The following is a 19,164-nucleotide window of genomic DNA, read 5'->3' on the forward strand; positions in this document are numbered from 1 at the left end:
AATGCTTTGAGTAGCAGAAACCAGAGAAGAGAACTTTTTTCTCAGTGCAAGACATTTTAATTACATACACTGCATTTACTGTGTTTCACATCCTTAGACCAATAATTTGGCCTTTTCGTCTAAGAATGTAGTAAAATGTGGTGGAATCATTTGAAGCAATCATTGAGTATTTCTGGCCTCTTGGAATTAAAATTGGAACAATTTAAGGATTTTATGAATAATTATTGGTGTTAAACAAAGGATTTTTCAAAAAGGCCCCCAATACCAATGTTGTGCCTCTATTGTTATAGAAAGATCAACAAAGATTTGTTGTCAAAGATTTTCCACAAAAGTAAAAAAGAAAAAAATCAAACATATCCTGCTGCACAGAAAGTTGATGTACAATTGGTGGTCTAAAAAGAGAGGAAATGGAACAATTGCATGCAAAGAGTACCTGCCACAGAAACCAAATTTAACAATAAGAAACACTTTGATTTAGAGATATCTAGTAAGTCAAAACAGCCATATAGTCCAACCTCAACATTTCCTTTTTCCTGTCTAATAAACAACTCAGCATCAGACTGAGGTGTTTGTGATGCTGTTTTAACAGTGGTTTGGTTGAACGATGAGTTCATAGCTCCTGTCCACAATCTTTTGAACCACAGTGCGAGAAGGAGCAGAGAACGCTGAGATGACATCTTGTACCATCAACATCCTCATCGTCTTCACTATTTATCTGGGCTTTGTCCTCTTCCCGAGCAATGGTAGGACTCTCCATTTCACTCACTGTCACCATCAACTATCAGTGGGAATTTAAATGTTTTTTATTTATAAGTTGTAGTTATTTTTATATCTGACACATAGCAGTTAGAGAGTATATAAACAAACTGAATAAAGAACAAAAATCTTGACACAGTTCAATCTATTTTTAGGGAGAGGAAAAGAAGTGCTGAATGAAAACATTCAGTTGTCTTTGAATCCTTAAGCAGGGTGATTTCACTGCTGAAGTGAATTCTCTAACAAACAAAACAAAACCTAGTTAGACTTTAATGATGCCACTTTAACAGCTCTTTCCCGAGAGTAACTGAATCCTGTTGATTTATCAGGTTTTAAGGTGATTCAGCCCCAGAGTCAGACTGTCAACCCAGATGGGTCAGCCTTGATCAGCTGTGAACACAACGCAAATGGGAGCACAGTGGTAGATGTCCGACTCAACAACGTATCATTGTATGTATCCTGGTGTCATTAAATTAGTGATATTTGTCTGATGGTGGGATGCTAAGTTTGCAATACACACATCAGGAGACTGTTGATGCTTTTCCACTTTGTAAACATCTTTGTGTTTATCTCAAATCTTCTCTTCTTTGTGTCTCTTTTCTCTATGTTTTAAGTGTTTGTGGTTCTCACTACATCATTTCCTATCTCATGCTGGTGTGTTTCTTTTAACACACTATGTTTTCTCTTTAACTGAGGTTTGAGCTTTACTGTGCAGAATGATGTATGTGCAGAGTTTGATACAAGACTGTTTTCAAATTAATCTGTTGAAAGTGGAAAGTTTAAGATGTGTACCTACGAGCATGTTCTGTGACGTCACAAGTAGTTTGGAGCCAGTCGTGGTCCAATATGCAACTTAAACGAGTGTGATGTGGAAACCTGAACCATCCAGTACACACACACTGAGAATGAACTTTACAGTGAAGTAGGAGACATCATATCCAGAAGTTAAACTTAAAGTCATAGATTCTGGATTTTTAAATGAGAGAGAAGGCATAAATGCAATTTAATTGTAATTTTTAACGAGGTAATTGAACTTTTCTGTGGAAAAACCCATATCAGACACAAATTATAATTCAAAGCAGTGTTTTTATATGTTTCTAAATCTTGTCGGGAGGGGATCTTTAAGCAATCCAGATAAGAGGAGAAGTTGATAGATGTTTATGCATTTTTTTTTGTTATGTGGTCTGACTGCTTGCATTGCATGACCTTATCAGCATTAACAGTTTAAGCTGTGCCACGTCACCCACCTCTGAACATGTCTGAGGCCAGTAAAAGACCAAAAAGAATGACACAAATGTCACTGACTGTTTCAGTCACAAAGACCACTACATGTTAATTCATCAACTAATCTTCTAATTAATAAAGACATGGTCTAGCTGGAAGACATACGCTGTCTAATATTGTGTTGTTAACTCTCAGAACAGACGAATCTACACGGTCAGTGCTCTGCCAGAAGGGACAGAAAAAATACTGTGAGAACATTGTCATGTATCCAGAGAATCACAACAAATACCTTTTCATCATTCTCAACATTGAGGAAGAGGCCATGAACATATTATACGAGTGTGAGATCACGGTGGAAAAAGAAGATTTGGATTATCGCGAGAGAGGAACACCAACCAGACTACTGCCAGGTCAGTTTAGCCCTGTGAATGATTTGTAATGAAAAAAGCAAACAAAATGAAGTATGTAATGTATTGCCTTTCATATACAACATACAGTTACTTTCTTAATTAAATGAAAAACTTACTGTAGTAAAAAGATGATTATTATCCTTAGGATTATCATCCTACGTTTTTGATAACTGAACAAACTGTTTTTCAATGTGAATTTTTCATGTCACATCTATATCCTAAGGAAATGCAGAAAAAGGAAAATTAAAGGATAAGCCTGGTGATATTCTATATTTTTCTTATTGTCCACAAATCCCATGAAAAGACCAAAAGTATTGTTTGTGTAGCCAACAACTCATTCAGCGTATTCCTCTGTGTCATAGACTTTCCTTGTTATTACAAGTGATTGCAAACACTTCAGTGAGCCTTACCTTTGCACTGGTGGCATGTCCCTTCACCATGAGGATGGGCACTGTAGTTATGTAGTTAAGTTATTCCCACATACACTGTCCTGCTGCTGTAAATACTCACTAGAGCACCATATGTGTATTAATCCACAGAAAATAGTTCCCAAAAAACTCAATATTTACTCCTGTTTGAGTAACATTTGCTAAAAAACTGCACTGCTCATCTGTTTTAGGAAATTATTTATATTTAGGGAAGTCAGAAAATATTGAAAGTATTGCGTTGGTCTTTTCATAGGAATGTGACAATAAGGGCAATGTAGAATAACACCAGGCCTGTTCTTTAACATTAGTTTTATACATCAGTGTTGTCCAGGAGGAGGCAAAGCAACTGCATTAGTTTTACAGAGCAACTTACTGTAAGTTGCTATTGAACCCCACCAAAATTAAGACATTAATTGTATTTCATTTTTAAAGCCCCTACACACCCATAATCCACCCACACAGGTGTTTCACTTACATCATTATCATTCTGTTTGGCTCATAGCATTTGGTGACATCACTTAGTTTCTTGCATAGCTCCAGTCAAATTCCACCTGACTAGGGGTCTAATCAGGTAGAGTCACTGAAAACACCTGTGTGGGTGTGCAGGGCCTTTAAGATTCACTCCCTGGTTATAATGTGGAACCTCCTAATTCCTCCTTCAGTTCACTGTTGATGTTTTGAAATCCAACTGTGAGCTGGGTTTAAGTTTGTGCTAAATGTTAAGGCTGTATCAGCCAAAAAACATTATTGGCACTGTATGTGTGTGCAAACCAGTAAATCCTACTGAAAAGTGACTAATCTGCCATATATTTTTAAACTTGGTGGTTGCACTACCTTTCTCTTCAAAGCTTGATTTAGAAGTGTTCTTTGGTGACAAGCTGAAATAACTGTACCATGTTTTTATTAGGTCAAAGGGAGACAAAGTATGTTACCCACCCTCCACCTCCTGCTCAGTCTCATCTGTTGTGGTGGATGCTGATTGGTCTGCTGGCCCTGATGTTTCTGTACAGCTGTGTCATCACTTCCTTCTACATCAAACTGAGGGTGACTATCTGTCTGTCTGTCACTTGTCCTCTCACTCTCTGTCTTTGTATCTGTTTGTCTGGATTTTCTTGTGTAATTGTTTTGCCCTTGATGTTTAATTGAGCGTCTTACAAAAAAAAAAAAAAAAAAATCATGACTACATGTCTGAACCCTCTTTAAAAACTGTCTCAACTTAAGTTTTAAATGATTCCAATCATGATCCCCTGAACAAAGACAAGACAACAATAGACAATATGTGCTTGCATCTTAGCCTCAGATATGCATAAGGTATGACTGGGCAGTACAGACACTGGGGGCTCAGGATGTAGAACGGGTCATCCACCAATTGCACCTTGCATGGCAGCCTCTGCCCATCAGTATGAAAGTGTGTGAATGGGTGAATGTTGGCATGTAGTGTTAAGTGCTTTGCATGGTTGGAAGACTAGAAAGGCACCATATAAATGCAGTTCATTACCATTCAGTCCATTTATAACCTTGCCAGGTGCATCTGCATTCTGCTTTTGAGAAGTGAGAGAAAAAGTAAATGCTTGAGGTAAAATGTCAAATCATATAGACATTTGGACTGTTCATGTCAATGTGACACAGGTGTTGTTCAGATAGCTATTGTCTTGTGCTCCTGACACAGTATGGTGTTCACCAAATAGTCTTAAGTCCATGCATAGCTGCTTATAACCTGCTATCTGGAGACCACCAGGGTCACTTCACAGGCTTTTTAAAGCAAAAGAGGGGCAACCCACTGACTCTCTGGTTGCTTTTTCAATATGCCATGGAGAAGGGAATGTTCATTTCCCCAGACATTTTATTGTCCAACTCCTGCAGCTCACATTGTAGCAGGACATTTTTAGCAAGTATTTCCCCCAAATGTTCCCTTTAAACACAGGTGGCTCACAATCCAAAGGCCTTTGTGACATGACTGAGTTGGGGTCAGTCCATTAAATATCAGTGTTCTGTAGAGGCTATAACAGTACAATAGTGAACACTGGTGTTTAGTCATACACATGGAGAGAAAACACAGTCAAACTGCAGCAAAAATGTGGCTTTTGTTTGTTTGTTTCTGTCTTCTCATTTAGGGTTACTGTAAAAATGCACATATAAGATGTTATAAGTTATAAACTACAAGTTTAAAATAAATATGATTGAGAAGTTCAGGGCAAAAATCTCAACACTGTGGCCTCAGTTCACCACGTTTCAGAAAAACAAGGCTTTTTCAGAGTCTGATTTTAGAGCAATATTTGAAAGAAAGGGTCATATGAAATAAATACTCTTGTGTCACTTAAATGTGGCAGCTACTCTAGCAACCTTTTATGGCATGTGACTCCATTTTTAGAAATCTCCCATGCTTTATAATTCCTCTGCATGGAAAAAAAGCACAATCTCCAGCAGTGTCTAGGGCTTGCTTTTACTCCTTGAGATACACATGATTATTAAAAGAGAACTCTAACAAATCTTTCTCTTCTTGTGTTTTTAGATTAGCAGCAATGATCCCGAGAACTCCACTTATGTGGAAATGAGGAAAGGTCCTGTGCCAAGGAGAGACTATGATATCTACTGTGGGTAGCTGACTCATCTCTTTTTTTACCAGCAGCCTCATGCTGAATGTAATGAGATGGAAAACATGGATACTGCAGGTATTTTGGAAACATTATGTCTTTTTTTTCTTTTTATTTGTTTTTTCATGCAGCTGGCATTATAGTCTAAACATTTTGCTTCATTTATCTCTCATGTGTCTTTTTCTATATAAACTGAAAACCATTGGGAATAAAGTGCAGAGTGAGAGAGGATAAATACAATTTATTGTAAATTTTAATATTTTTCATATATAACTACACAGAAACATTACAATGGTTACACTAAGTGATATCATGTACATCTTCACCTTGTGATTTTGACTAAAATTTAAAATAATGCTTGCCTGACTGGTACCTGCCTAAAAAATACGTTTTCTGTATGACTGGGGAAGCAGAGGCTAATAAATTTGACTTTGTAACACTGAGGGGGAAATACACACAAAAGTCAAAGGGAACTGCCAGGAAAGGAGGACAATCCTCTTCCTACAGCAGCTCCCAGCTCTCTTTCCCTTCCTGCCACATCCCAAACCTCAAATTGTTTTGTTGTTTTTGCTTTTTTCTCTGATGACACATGAAGTTGATATTTATTATATTGTCTTTATTATATACTGTGTAATTTGCGCATGTATTACTTATACTGTATTTACTGTCCTAATGTCTGTTTAATTGAGCTTCTGTACCATCTTTTATTTTGTCACATCAACTCATCTAACTAAAGCAAAAAAAAACAAAACAAACAAAAAAAACCCCTAAGGTTGCATTACATGACATTTGTGCAACTGGAACAGATTTGATGCCTACAACAGCAAATGCATGTTCATGCACAGCTATATTTCCAATCCCTGTGTTCACCAAAGATGAACATTGATAGATGTAGATAGATGTAACACCGACATTTGACAGCAGAGGGAGACACTGGTCTCATTATTTCTACATGTCTATCACATATTACATACTATAAAGATACAAGAAAACATCAGCTGTCACTTGTTTGATTTGAGGAGTTTGTCTTTTTCACTATATTTGAACAATCATAGTACAATGTTGAGGATAAACCCTGTTTTCAGCCACTTCCTTGTCTTTTTTAAATAAAAATTGAGAAGAGGTAGTAAAAGGATATATTTAGGATTAAGACAGGAGGTAGAATAGAACATTCAGGATATAACTTCTTTAAATAAAAAAGGCATAACAATGAGACATAGACAACACATACTCTCATTTACAGAAAAAAATAACAGTAATGACATTTTCAGGATGAAATCAGATCAATAATTCCTGATATGCAATGACCATCATACACTCATTGCAGCGGGAGTGAGTTGTATCTGGTTATCCATTTAATAATAAACAACATTAAAAACATTACAGACTCAAATAAAGACAAACAGATAACTTCTCTCACAGTAATTTTATGAAACACGGGGGATGACAAAGACCACAGAAGCAGCCTGCAATCAGTGTCTGAAGGCCTGTGAATTGATCTGAGAAAAAGAGAGATCACAGGAACATGTTAGTGAGAGTGTGGAGCTGCCTGAGGTGAAACAATTTGTTTGAGTGTAAACATTCCAGCTGTTATATGAAAATACTGTACATCAGAGTTATTCTGTTTGTTTATATATATGTTTAATGATTTGTCCTCATGTAAAGCACTTCAAACTACATTTATATGAAACTGAATTATGCAATTAAACTTTGTATGTTGTATTTTGTCGGGGCTGCAATGTATCTGACTCTCTGCACAGGAAGGTGTTCTGAACCATAAAAAGCGATGACATCAGTTCTTCTCCCTCTTGCAACATACTTTGACAGTTTTGTGTATGCACTGTGTTTGTGGCTGCCAGTTTGAATTTTCCGTTTAAAATGAGTCATATCAAGCTCTCAAAGCACCCTGCAGATGACTAATCTGAGAACATAAGCCTAATGCAAAACCACATTCCTATCTGCTATCAGCATGAACAGTACTGAAATCATAATTCAAGTGGGAGTGGCAGCAGTAGTGCGGAGTATGCAGTCTGGGTATGGAGTTGGAGTGACAGTACGTGTACTTTTCTCTCACTCATTGGGAGGCAACACAGTGTGAACGCAGTGCAGCACTCCAAGACAGTTGTGATCATCTGAAATTTCAGAATGTGTGTTTACATCAAAGTCAACAGGTGATTCAATTTTTTATTTCCACATATGATCTGAAAAACATCAATTCCCATGACCTTTATCCCAATATATAATACATATAAGACCTGTAACATGCAAGTACATAAAAACGATTGGGTGGTGATGAAGAGAATAGCATTAGCCTTAGAGAACACGTTTTCACCATATTCTCTGTACTAAAACAATCGTAACTTTGGGAGACACCTACTTGATTTGTCTTATTCTGTCTGCTGAAGCCTCATATTAGATTCAACTAAACTTTGGAGCCAACAACCCCGCTTGGGTCAGAGCTAGTAGTTGTGGTGTTTGTCTGCCACTCTGTACAGTTCTGACCACCTCAAAATGGCGTAACCAATAAATCCAACACATCCACCGATTGTTCTCCTTCAGCTATTTACTTTACCTATCTTAATTTGCACCACCATTCATTTAGATAGCAAAAACTTTCAATCAAAAATTTGAAGGCCTCAGAGGCCCTCTGGCTTTCTTTAACCATGTGATGACAGTGGAGAAAAAAATGTGATTGGCAGATTTTTCTTCGAACTGACATTAGCCCCTGTTTCAGACCTTGCTACTGAAGGTTTGTAGGACTGTGTAGGTGTCTAAGTAATACAATTATTAAGGTTTGACAATACTGTTGCAAAAATATATTAGATGATTTTCTTCACTCTAAGAAATTTAATGCCTTCAGGGTTCGACACTGTTGTACGGGATATGACTGAACCAAAACTACTGTAAGAATTGATTTTTTGTAAGTTATATTTGAGAACAGAACGTCTTGAAGGTGCACAGGAGCAGTACCTGATTCCTCCAAGAGGTCAATGATAGGGGAAACATTGATGGTAAAGCTGCCAGTGAAAAGTGAAAGAATTCTATCAACTTTGAAACTTTGTAGTGTAGAAAATTATAGGATGTTTTCCCTGAAAATTGACACTCACAACCAACCTACGCTTTAAAACAGGCATTAGGAATGTCCCTGTATAACACTCCTCTTACAGCAAAGGAGCCTTTTTTATGGTTTTGCATATTCAATGAATGTTCATTAACACACTATTATTGACGCATTTTTTAATTTCTTGTTATTATTTAGTATTTAGTGAGACATTAAGATAATTAGGTTGTGGTTCACTTGCAGATACTGAAGGCAAAGTGTTGCTAGGGGGAGACAACATTTAGAAAGAATAACATATTTATTTTGGAGAGAGTCATAAAGTTTAGACAGATGTGAATCATAACTATATGAAAAACATTTAATACTGAGGTTGCATCATGTGTTGACGTGTGGGTTTTACATCATGCTGTACTGTATGTTTTGTTTGTAACCAGGATGTTTTTTCACACCTCTGATTGGACTGATTCCTCTGAGATGAGAGTTTGCAGTCATCTGACATTAATACAAAGAGGTGTGAACTAAAACCTTGACTGGCGATTCATAAGAGAGCCATTAACTATGATTGCATGTTTGTTTTGTTCAGTGCTTGACTTGGATCAAATCTCAGGGGCTCAGGTCAGTCAGGCAGAGATTGTATGTGTGTTTGAAAGAAAGAGAGAGTATAGCATCTCATTAGCCTAACACACAGTTTACTGAGGTCTTTGACCTCTATCTCTCTGTATGACAATGCCTGGTCATTACTTTCCCATTAACTCCTGGATATGTGCTATTCTTGGTTTCAGTTACCTGGAAAAGTTCACTTATTATCATATTGGTTAAAAACTGTAAATCTGAAGCACTTTTAAAGCACCATACAGGAATGAAGCATGAAATATGAAATATGTAGCCCCCCCCCCCCCAAAAAAAAAAAAAAAATTTTCTTGTGTCTTATCTTGTGACACAAGATAATGTGTGCACAAGATAATAAAATCATCATCTTGGAACCACATCAAATGCTAAAAACATATCTTTTGGGGGGGATAATATTGTGTTCAAAATAAAAAGAATGAAATAAAAATACATTAACTTTGGAGGATGCCCATTTAATTTTGCTAACTCATATTGCCGAAGCCTTACATGCATTTGGCTGATTGGCTACATTTTTACATGGAACAATAACTTAAGATTTTGTCCTTTCATGTCTCCTCAAAGCCAGAATGGATGGGAGACTTCATTACAGACCAAAAACTCTTTCTATGTACATATAACAGAATATTGTTTTAAAACAAGTTTGAAAATGTGAACCTGTCCTTTATTGCCATATACCAAAATAATCAACACAATTGTAGCATAATACACAGTCTGTGTGGATTACTTGGCCCTGTGTTATTGCACATTCATGACCTATGCACCAGGAGAAGGTCACACATTGAGGAACAGTGTCAGAAGGACCAACCCAGATCCTTAGCCCATCCACCAAAATGATCTAATCCACAATTATCAGATCATGTTCAATGTTTTAACATTGTTAAAAGATTGTGTTGCTTGCTTCAGTGGAGCTAGTGCATTATACCTTAATTTATTTTCGTGTAACTTCATTGCATCACACATCATGAATTGGAACAGCCCGTGCAGTTTACTGAGACTTTAGCCTTAAAACTGCAGTGTCAGTGCCACAAGATCTATTGTTAAATTTGATTAGCAAATAAAATGATTAAAATTGTCCTTCCTCAAACATACATCTGTCACAACATGCTCTTCCAATATAGAACACTGGTCTTAACAGAGATCCTTTCACATCTTGACTACTGTAGATGACGAATGGAGAAGAATTAAATGTTAAGGATGAAGAACTGAGTGACAAAGATGAGACAGAAGAAGAATCAGAGAGACACAGAAACAGAAACGTCTGTATTTTATTTTTGTTTTCCTGTTTTTAAAAGGAAAAGCTTCATACACACACACAAGCACGCAAAATATCGCCATATCTCCATATCATCTCCTAACAAAACACACACATCACACCTACAGTGAACATAGATTCCTGCACCATAGCATTGCCCATTTTGCACTCATGCCCTGTCCTTGTTTAATGTAATGCTTATTTCACTGTAAGTGTGTATGCAAGTTATGACATGTCCATCTATGCTAAATCACCTGTTGTGTTTTGTCTTACTTCACCAACAAAAATAAAAAGGAAGAAACACAAACTGATAGGGAGAGATAAAGACTGGGAGACACATGACCCCATTCCTGCCTCAGTTCCATCTGAACCTCATGGTATGTTTTCTTTCTGTTCATGTAAATTCATCCACTAACCCTAACCCTAACCCGGCCAAAATCTCTTGCCACTCTGTAAAATATTCTAGATCTGCTACTGCCTTGGGTAGAACCAATACCAAAATCTTTTTTGTGTTACTGTGACTTGAGTCATATAAATATACATAAATGTTGTATAATATCTGTGTTGCTTGTGTCCCTCTCCAGACATCTCCTAACCCCCACCAACCTCCTCCTCCCCTTCCCTCTGGCCATCTCAGATTTCTTCGTGGACCTCCACGGCTGCTGGTTTCTTGGTGACCTTGTGTGCTTTGTATCAGTATCTAGCATACATTACTACCTCTGTTTCAGTAGGATCCATGGTGATCACATCTGGTGACCGCTATGTGTCTATTTGTGATCCTCTGCATTACCCCACTAAAATGGGAGCTTTAGCTACTGTTATTGCATCATTTCTTGCTGTCGGAATAATTTCAATCCATTTTGAGTATAAGTCTATGATCACTAGACAATATTTTTTGTTTTCACATTTATTTAGCTCAATGAAATCCATGCATATTGTATGAAATGGATATTGAGCATTAGGCATTTTACCTGGCCTTGGTCTCAATCTACCTTGAACATTCTGTTTTCCACACACTAAACATGATGCACAAACATTTTCTGAGTAATTTTGGAATCCATATGTTGTATATATTTTGTTTATTAGTTCATACATCCCTCCTGTTGACGTATGGGTTAACCCATGCATCAATACTGCTGCAAATCGAAATAAATTTTTTGGAAGAATGTACTTGCCCTCTGGTCATTTCCATAACTCATTCTCAGATAATGTCGCCCCCGTTTGCCCAAGATTGCTTTTCTGATTCAGGTGAGCTGTGTTGCTTGTCTTTTAAAATGTCATGGTCAATGTGTGTGATATGGTCAGCTGTGTATATGTCTTGGTATTCTTGTCTAGCAGCAGCTGCTTTCGCTTCCTCATCCGCCTTCCAGTTTCCCTGTGAGATTAAATCATCTCCTAAAGTGTGAGCAGCACACTTACATACTGCTATCTATAGTGGCAATTGTACAGCTTCTGATAAGGCTAAAATCAGATTTGTGCGCAGAATTGACTTTCCAGTGGATGTAATCATACCTCTATTTTTCCACTCATGTGCTAAAACATGTAAGGTATTAAAAGCCTATGCGCTACCAGTATAGACAGTTATTCTCTTCCCTGCTCCTAACTTGCATGCTTCAGTTAGTGCAATCAGCTCTGCCGCTTGAGCTGAGAAGTGGGGTGTGAGTGCTTTAGATTGTAATACTTTGTCTATAGTTACCACTGCGTAACCACTACTGTTTGATCCATCTACAAACATCACTACGTCTGGGTCTTGTAACGCCACATCAGGCAGGTCTTCTCTAGGCAATACCTTTTTCGTTGCTTCAGCCACACAATCATGTTTAGCGCCTTCTGTTTCGTTTGGTAGCAGTGTTGCTGGGTTTAAAGTTGTACACCTTGCAATAGTTAAATGAGGCTGAGAGAGTAGGATGGTCATACAATTAAGATGTCAAGCTGGAGACATGAATGCTATTTTTGTCTGCGTTAGTAAAGCATCTACAGCATGTGACACTTTCAGTGTTAATGGATGAAATAAGACGATTGTGGTTGAACTGTATTGCAAGGGCTGCGGCCTGTACAGCTTGAAAACACTGTGGCATTGCTCTGGCTATTGGATCTAGTTTAGATTAGTAATACGCTACAGGTCTAAGTTTTCCTCCGAAAGGCTGAGTTGACACACTGGTCATAAACCCACCTCTAGCATCACATGTTTGTACACATGGTTTCTTATAATCTGGGAGTGCTAGGACTGCTGAACTCACTAGCAGTTGTTTTACTTGTACGAACGCATGTCCTCCCTCTGGGGTCCATGTGATAACATCATTGGCTGCCATGGGTTGATCATAAATAAGCATTTGAAGCAGGTGTGTTATTTCAGCATAGTTTGCAATCCACGCTCTACAGAAGTTAGTTATTCCTAGAAAGGACATCATATGTTTTTTGGTCTTTGGTTTGGGTGCATGTAGTATTGCAGTTTTTCTATCTTCATCTAGGTGTCTCCCTTCAAGAGAGATATTGAAACCTAGATATTTCACTACCTTTTTCCATAATTGCAACTTGTTCTTACTTACTTTGTGACCCCCACCAACCTCCTCCTCCCCTTCCCTCTGGCCATCTCAGATTTCGTCGTGGACCTCCACGGCTGCTGGTTTCTTGGTGACCTTGTGTGCTTTGTATCAGTATCTAGCATACATTACTACCTCTGTTTCAGTAGGATCCATGGTGATCACGTCTGGTGACCGCTATGTGTCTATTTGTGATCCTCTGCATTACCCCACTAAAATCATAAACTCTATATTCATCTGTGTTGGACATGTTCTGTATGCTTTCAAAGTCTGGTGCTCCTCTTCAGAGAGGAGTGCTACAGAGGCTCATAGGAATCATTCACTAGGGCCTTGAGCACTATTGGTAGTTCCTGCTCGGGGGTGGGAACACGCATCACTGGACGTTGTCTCCTAACCCCTGTAAGAAATGTTTTTCGAGGGGGTGAATGAAGACAGGTCTATCGCCAAGGTCCTCATGACAGGAGGAAATCGCTGCTGCATACACTTTAACAGTGGCACGAGACAGCCCCTTATCCACCAGATACTTTAGAAAGGAGAGAACCTCTCCCACTGCACATGAAAGGGGGTCTAATCTCCTTTCCCCCCACCAGCATTGGAATCCTAACCACTTAGCTTTGTAGCAAGCAATGGTTGATCCTGCTCTTGCCAGCTGGATTTTCTGTACCACTTGGGCCAACCTCTCCAAACCTGGAGAGGTTGGCCCAATGTGGGCAGCATGCTTATCAAGCTTACAGAGCATATATGATTTCTGGAAACCCAAATCTTGGTGCAAATGTGTTGCTAGAGCTTTAGCTACTGTTATTGCATCATTTCTTGCTGTCGGAATAATTTCAATCCATTTTGAGTATAAGTCTATGATCACTAGACAATATTTTTTGTTTTCACATTTATTTAGCTCAATGAAATCCATGCATATTGTATGAAATGGATATTGAGCATTAGGCATTTTACCTGGCCTTGGTCTCAATCTACCTTGAACATTCTGTTTTCCACACACTAAACATGATGCACAAACATTTTTTGAGTAATTTTGGAATCCATATGTTGTATATATTTTGTTTATTAGTTCATACATCCCTCCTGTTGACGTATGGGTTAACCCATGCATCAATACTGCTGTAAATCGAAATAAATTTTTTGGAAGAATGTACTTGCCCTCTGGTCATTTCCATAACTCATTCTCAGATAATGTCGCCCCCGTTTGCCCAAGATTGCTTTTCTGATTCAGGTGAGCTGTGTTGCTTGTCTTTTAAAATGTCATGGTCAATGTGTGTGATATGGTCAGCTGTGTATATGTCTTGGTATTCTTGTCTAGCAGCAGCTGCTTTCGCTTCCTCATCCGCCTTCCAGTTTCCCTGTGAGATTAAATCATCTCCTAAAGTGTGAGCAGCACACTTACATACTGCTATCTATAGTGGCAATTGTACAGCTTCTGATAAGGCTAAAATCAGATTTGTGCGCAGAATTGACTTTCCAGTGGATGTAATCATACCTCTATTTTTCCACTCATGTGCAAAAACATGTAAGGTATTAAAAGCCTATGCGCTACCAGTATAGACAGTTATTCTCTTCCCTGCTCCTAACTTGCATGCTTCAGTTAGTGCAATCAGCTCTGCCGCTTGAGCTGAGAAGTGGGGTGTGAGTGCTTTCTTTGGTTTGGGTGCATGTAGTATTGCAGTTTTTCTATCTTCATCTAGGTGTCTCCCTTCAAGAGAGATATTGAAACCTAGATATTTCACTACCTTTTTCCATAATTGCAACTTGTTCTTACTTACTTTGTGACCCTGTTCTGCTAAATATTCTAATAGCACAACAGTATCAATTTTGCAATCCTGTTCATTTTCAATAACAGTTGGCTCCCCCTTAGGGAAGTGAATTGTGCTAAGTTGGATGACATTGCCATTGAAAAGATCGCCGGGCTTTCACAATATCCTTGTGGGAGTCTTGAGAATGTATACTTTTTACATCTGTATTGAAATGCAAACCAAAATTGATCTTCCTTATGGAGAGGGATGGAGAAAAATCCGTTAGCTAAATCTATCACTGGAAAATATTTAGCTTTAGGATTCAATTCGTTTAATAGCATGTGTGGGTCTGGAACGAGGGGAGCACATGGTATTACTGCTTTATTTACTGCTTGTAAATCCTGTACCATTCTCCATCCTGTTGATGGGGCAGCCTTCTTTACAGGGAACAGAGGGCTATTGCATGCTGCATCTGGGCACTCTCTGATAACTCCTGCACTTAGTAAATCCTGTATTATTGGTGCAATCCCCTCTTCAGCCTCTTGTTTAAGTGGATACTGTCTCTGGTACGGCCTGTAAGAGCCTTTTGGAGTTATTTTAACTGGTTGTATTCCTTTAATAAGTCCCACATCAGCTGACCCTATGGACCACAACTTTTGAGGTAGATTGTTTAGCTCTAACTCTTCTTCAGCAGTTAGATTAAATCTAGCAACAGTGAAGTTTAGACTGGTTTCTCCACTGACGTGAATGGCTTTGACTGCCTGTGTCACCCAGTTTAGGTGGGTACAATACACATTTAATTTGGGTGCGAATAGCACTCTTTCTCCCATCTCTTGCCACTCACAGTTTGATCTTTTATTTTTAGGAAAAAATCACCTAAGTCTCTCCACTGTATGTGTAGTGTTTTTGAACAAGAAATGTGTGGTGTGAGGCCCCCCTCACTTCTGGTGCTCGGAGGCTCACTGCTCAAGCACAATTTCCCTTTTTGTCCCAGTATAATTCAGTGAGAGTCACTTTGCAGCTGGGCTCTTTAAGAAACTTTTCATGGTACTCTCTTGTCCGTGTTGGAGTTGGAAGTACATTGTGCAATGTAACTCTTCAGGTGTGTGCATCTCAACATTTTCCATCTCTGCTGGAGGAATGCGATCCTTTATCAATTTCATTAGCTCTTGAGTTACACTTCCTGGCCCAGTTTGAACTAAATCCAAACTGTACCAGTAGTTTAATGTTAGTCCTTCGCACACAAATATTTCTACTTTGTCCTCTTCATCACTATCAGTTGTTTTCAGATTGACACGGCATGCTTTCATACCAGAGCCAGTTTGGTCCGGTACTACTGCTATTCCCAATTTCATCATCAAATCTCTTCCCAGGAGATTAACGGGGCACAACTGTGATCAGCTGCTTGTAGTGATAGTATTTCATCTACCTCTGCCTCTTCATCTGTTGGTGTGTATGTGTGTGTCTGTGTGGGTGCCTGACCTGCTTCCGAAGTTAGTCATGCAGAGTGATCTTTTTCCTTCTCTTCCTGCCTGGGCTCTGCTCCTCCGCTCCTTCATCCCCCTCGTCCTCCTCCCCTCCATCTCCCCATCCTCTTTGAGGCTTTGCAGTCTCTCGCATAGTGACCATGTCTGCCACAATTGTAGCATAAATCTCTTCTGTCGTCTGCTCCTCTGTTCTCACCACCTCCCCATCCTCTCCTCCCTCCGTAGTTACCTCGGAAGAAAATTTCACCAGTGTTACCATCATCACACAAGAATGTATTTGCAACTCTCTTCTTTTGTTTCTTTAATTCAATTGTTTCTTCTGCATGAATTGCATAATCAATGGTTCTCTGCAATCCTTCATTTTTCCAAGAAATCGGGTGTTTGATTACAAATTGACTGATTTCTGGTCTGAATCCAATCATGACTGTGAGTGGTTGTATCACACCACTCACATCTAGGCGTGCTCGAGGGTTTGGTAATTCAATCATAGGTGCGATGAAAGGCATGTCATATTTACGATCATCCAAATCTACCTTCTTGTGACTCAGTGTCTCATTTACATGTGCAGTGTGTGAGAGACTGTATACTGTACCGCTTTGTGTCCTCAGAAGAGATTGAGGGCCTTGTGGAAGCGTCTCTCCTCTCCAGTCGGTGGAGCAGTCGGTAGTGAAGGAGGAGGAGGAGGAAGTCGAGGTTCGGGGTAAGGCAGAGTATCCGGACGGAGCCCTCATGGCACATATTTGTCATCACTCTGTCGGTCTCGGGCAGAATATAAGACAGGATATATGTTATTTTATTTCTCTCTATCCTGTTGAGCTTCCTGTCGTTTATCTGCATTTTCCTGTCTTTTAGCAACCCTCTCTGCTTCTTCCCTTTTCCTTTTCTGAATGCCAGCTTGTCTGGCTCTTGCGTCTATCAGCCACAACTTGGCCTGCAGCAGACCTTCTTTCTTTGACTTACTCTTCTTCCTCTTTACTTCCTCACAAATAGCTTTCATTAATTCTTCGCAAGCCTCTACATCTAACTTCTCTACAAAGTCATACTTCTCCTGCCATCTCTTGAGGTATTTAACATTATCAGGATGTAGTGTTTTCATACGCTTGGTATCTCCACCATATTTCTCTGCTTGTGGTTTTTTACAGCTACAACAGTTACTCATTGTAGAGGTCTCTTCTCTCTTCCTTTTTTATTTTTAATTTAAAGCTATTTAATTTCCTTGTTTTCCCCTTAACAGCCAACCAGTTTGTATGGAATTCACCCAAGCAACTGGTTCAATCAGTGAAATGTGTAGACTTTTGTTGACACCGTTAGGTTTCCAATCCCCAGACAATTTGTTGACACCATAAGGTTACCCTTGTCTGGTTTTCATTTCACTGAGACACTGTTAACAACTACCATGTTAATAATTACCAGTCCGTCTCCTCTTTGGTCAACCCTTTCACTGTCTCCTCTCTCAGCTGGTTCTGACTTTCTCTGCCAAAACGGGGTTTTAAGAACTCTGCGGCAAAGGTCTTTGGTTGTGTTCCTGCAGGATCTTTTTCAGTCCCGTTGCTTCCAGAGGAGAACAGCTATTGGGGCCCCACGTTGGGCGCCAATTTGTTAAAAGAATTTCTTCCTAATGACCTTTAAATAATGGAGACTGGATCCGAAGTATCAAAGTTTAAGTTGAACTGATTTTCTTGTACAAGAAGGAGCATTTCACAGTGCAACACACAAGTGGGGTTACAGAGAAAAAGTCATCCTGACCTGTCTCTGACCTTTATTCCCTCCTGACTTCTTCTAACGTATGTACTGGCCTCTTGTTGTTAATCTTAGCTGCTGCGTTTACCGTTTCTGCAACTTTGCAGAGCAAAACAAGAACATTCATCATGACATGCAAAAACAAGAACACGCACATAGTAAGGTTTTAAGACATCTAATCACAGTATAATTCTAATTTTTATAACACCTGGTGGTGGTGTTGGTGGTGGTGGCGGCTGCGGTGGTGATGAGACCAGGGCATGACAGGCAGAAACAAGTTTGGAGCAGTGACTTAGGACAGCCTGGGAGCTGGGCTGAAGGTGACCAGGATGCAGGACTGAAGGCCTGTATCGCTCCGGAGGGTGACCAGGGGGCAGGACAGATGTGCGAAGTCGCTCAGGGGGGCAACCGAAAGTCAGGACAGATGGCCGGTGTCACACAGGAGGGCAACCAGAAGGCAGGACACATGTCTGGTGTCACTCCAGAGGGCGACCAGATGGACAACCAGATGTGCAGGGCTGCTCAGGAGGTCAGCAATGAAGGCTGGACTGCTCTGGAAATCGGTGAGGAAAGATGGGCCACTCTGGAGGTCAGCGACGAAAGCTGAGCTGATCTGGAGGTCAGCGATGAAAACTTGGCCGATCTTGAGGTTGGTGATGAAGGCTGGGCCCATCTGGATATTGGTGATGATGACCGGGCTGATCTGGAGGATGGCAATGAAGACAGAGGCCAAGAAGGCCAGCCAGCACCAGAAGATTTGGCTGCAGGTCGGGGCAGGGTGAAGGAGAGGCAGACCACTGGAGTGCAGGGCAGGAGGCGGGCAGCTGGAGATCAGGCTTGGCATCAGTGAAGACGGCAGACCGATGGTCTGGAAGGTCTGGCTGTGGGTTGGTGGAGACTGCTGACTGTAGGTCTGACTGCATGTCAACAGGGACTTTGACTTCTGAAGCTCTGGAAGGAGGTCGGCAGAGATGGACGACTGCTGGAAGTCCGGCAGGTGACCTGAAGGAGCCTAGGAAACAGGAGGCTGCTGATTGCTGCAGCCGTGCAGGAACAGAGGATTGCTGCAGCCCTGCAGTAAGAGAAGATTGCTGCAGAGAGCCAGAGAAAAAGCTGCATTCTTCTGTTTAATGCTGGAGGTCTCATGGTGGTAGGCAGATAATTCCTCCAAAGCACACAAAAGTTCTTTTACCCCCTTCATCATGTCTGCTGGGTCCATGTCTGGCCAGTTCATCCAACTGACCTGTGTTCATGGGGACAGGGGCTAGACTTGGAGGGGCATGATGAGGCAGGG

At 40.0% G+C, this 19,164-nt stretch overlaps 1 protein-coding gene across 1 annotated transcript; it reads left to right on the forward strand.

Moving 5' to 3' along the window:
* The first annotated feature begins 547 nt into the window (after positions 1-547).
* Positions 548-7,029, forward strand: LOC137193062 (uncharacterized). Its single transcript, XM_067604247.1, has 5 exons — positions 548-743; positions 1,086-1,206; positions 2,176-2,390; positions 3,726-3,862; positions 5,331-7,029. The coding sequence occupies exons 1-5, from the start codon at positions 671-673 to the stop codon at positions 5,418-5,420; spliced, it is 636 nt and encodes a 211-aa protein (XP_067460348.1). The 5' UTR covers positions 548-670; the 3' UTR covers positions 5,421-7,029.
* Positions 7,030-19,164: the final 12,135 nt, after the last annotated feature.

Source organism: Thunnus thynnus, chromosome 11, assembly GCF_963924715.1.
Source record: "Thunnus thynnus chromosome 11, fThuThy2.1, whole genome shotgun sequence".
In the NCBI taxonomy this organism is placed as follows: domain Eukaryota; kingdom Metazoa; phylum Chordata; class Actinopteri; order Scombriformes; family Scombridae; genus Thunnus; species Thunnus thynnus.

What these genes read in the sequence shown, in the direction of transcription:
- LOC137193062 (XM_067604247.1), top strand. Translation starts at nt 671, where the DNA reads ATGACATCTTGTACCATCAACATCCTCATCGTCTTCACTATTTATCTG. An exon ending in CGACTCAACAACGTATCATT is followed by an intron (nt 1,207 to 2,175) that starts GTATGTATCCTG and finishes GTTAACTCTCAG; the next exon opens with AACAGACGAATCTACACGGT. An exon ending in ACCAACCAGACTACTGCCAG is followed by an intron (nt 2,391 to 3,725) that starts GTCAGTTTAGCC and finishes TGTTTTTATTAG; the next exon opens with GTCAAAGGGAGACAAAGTAT.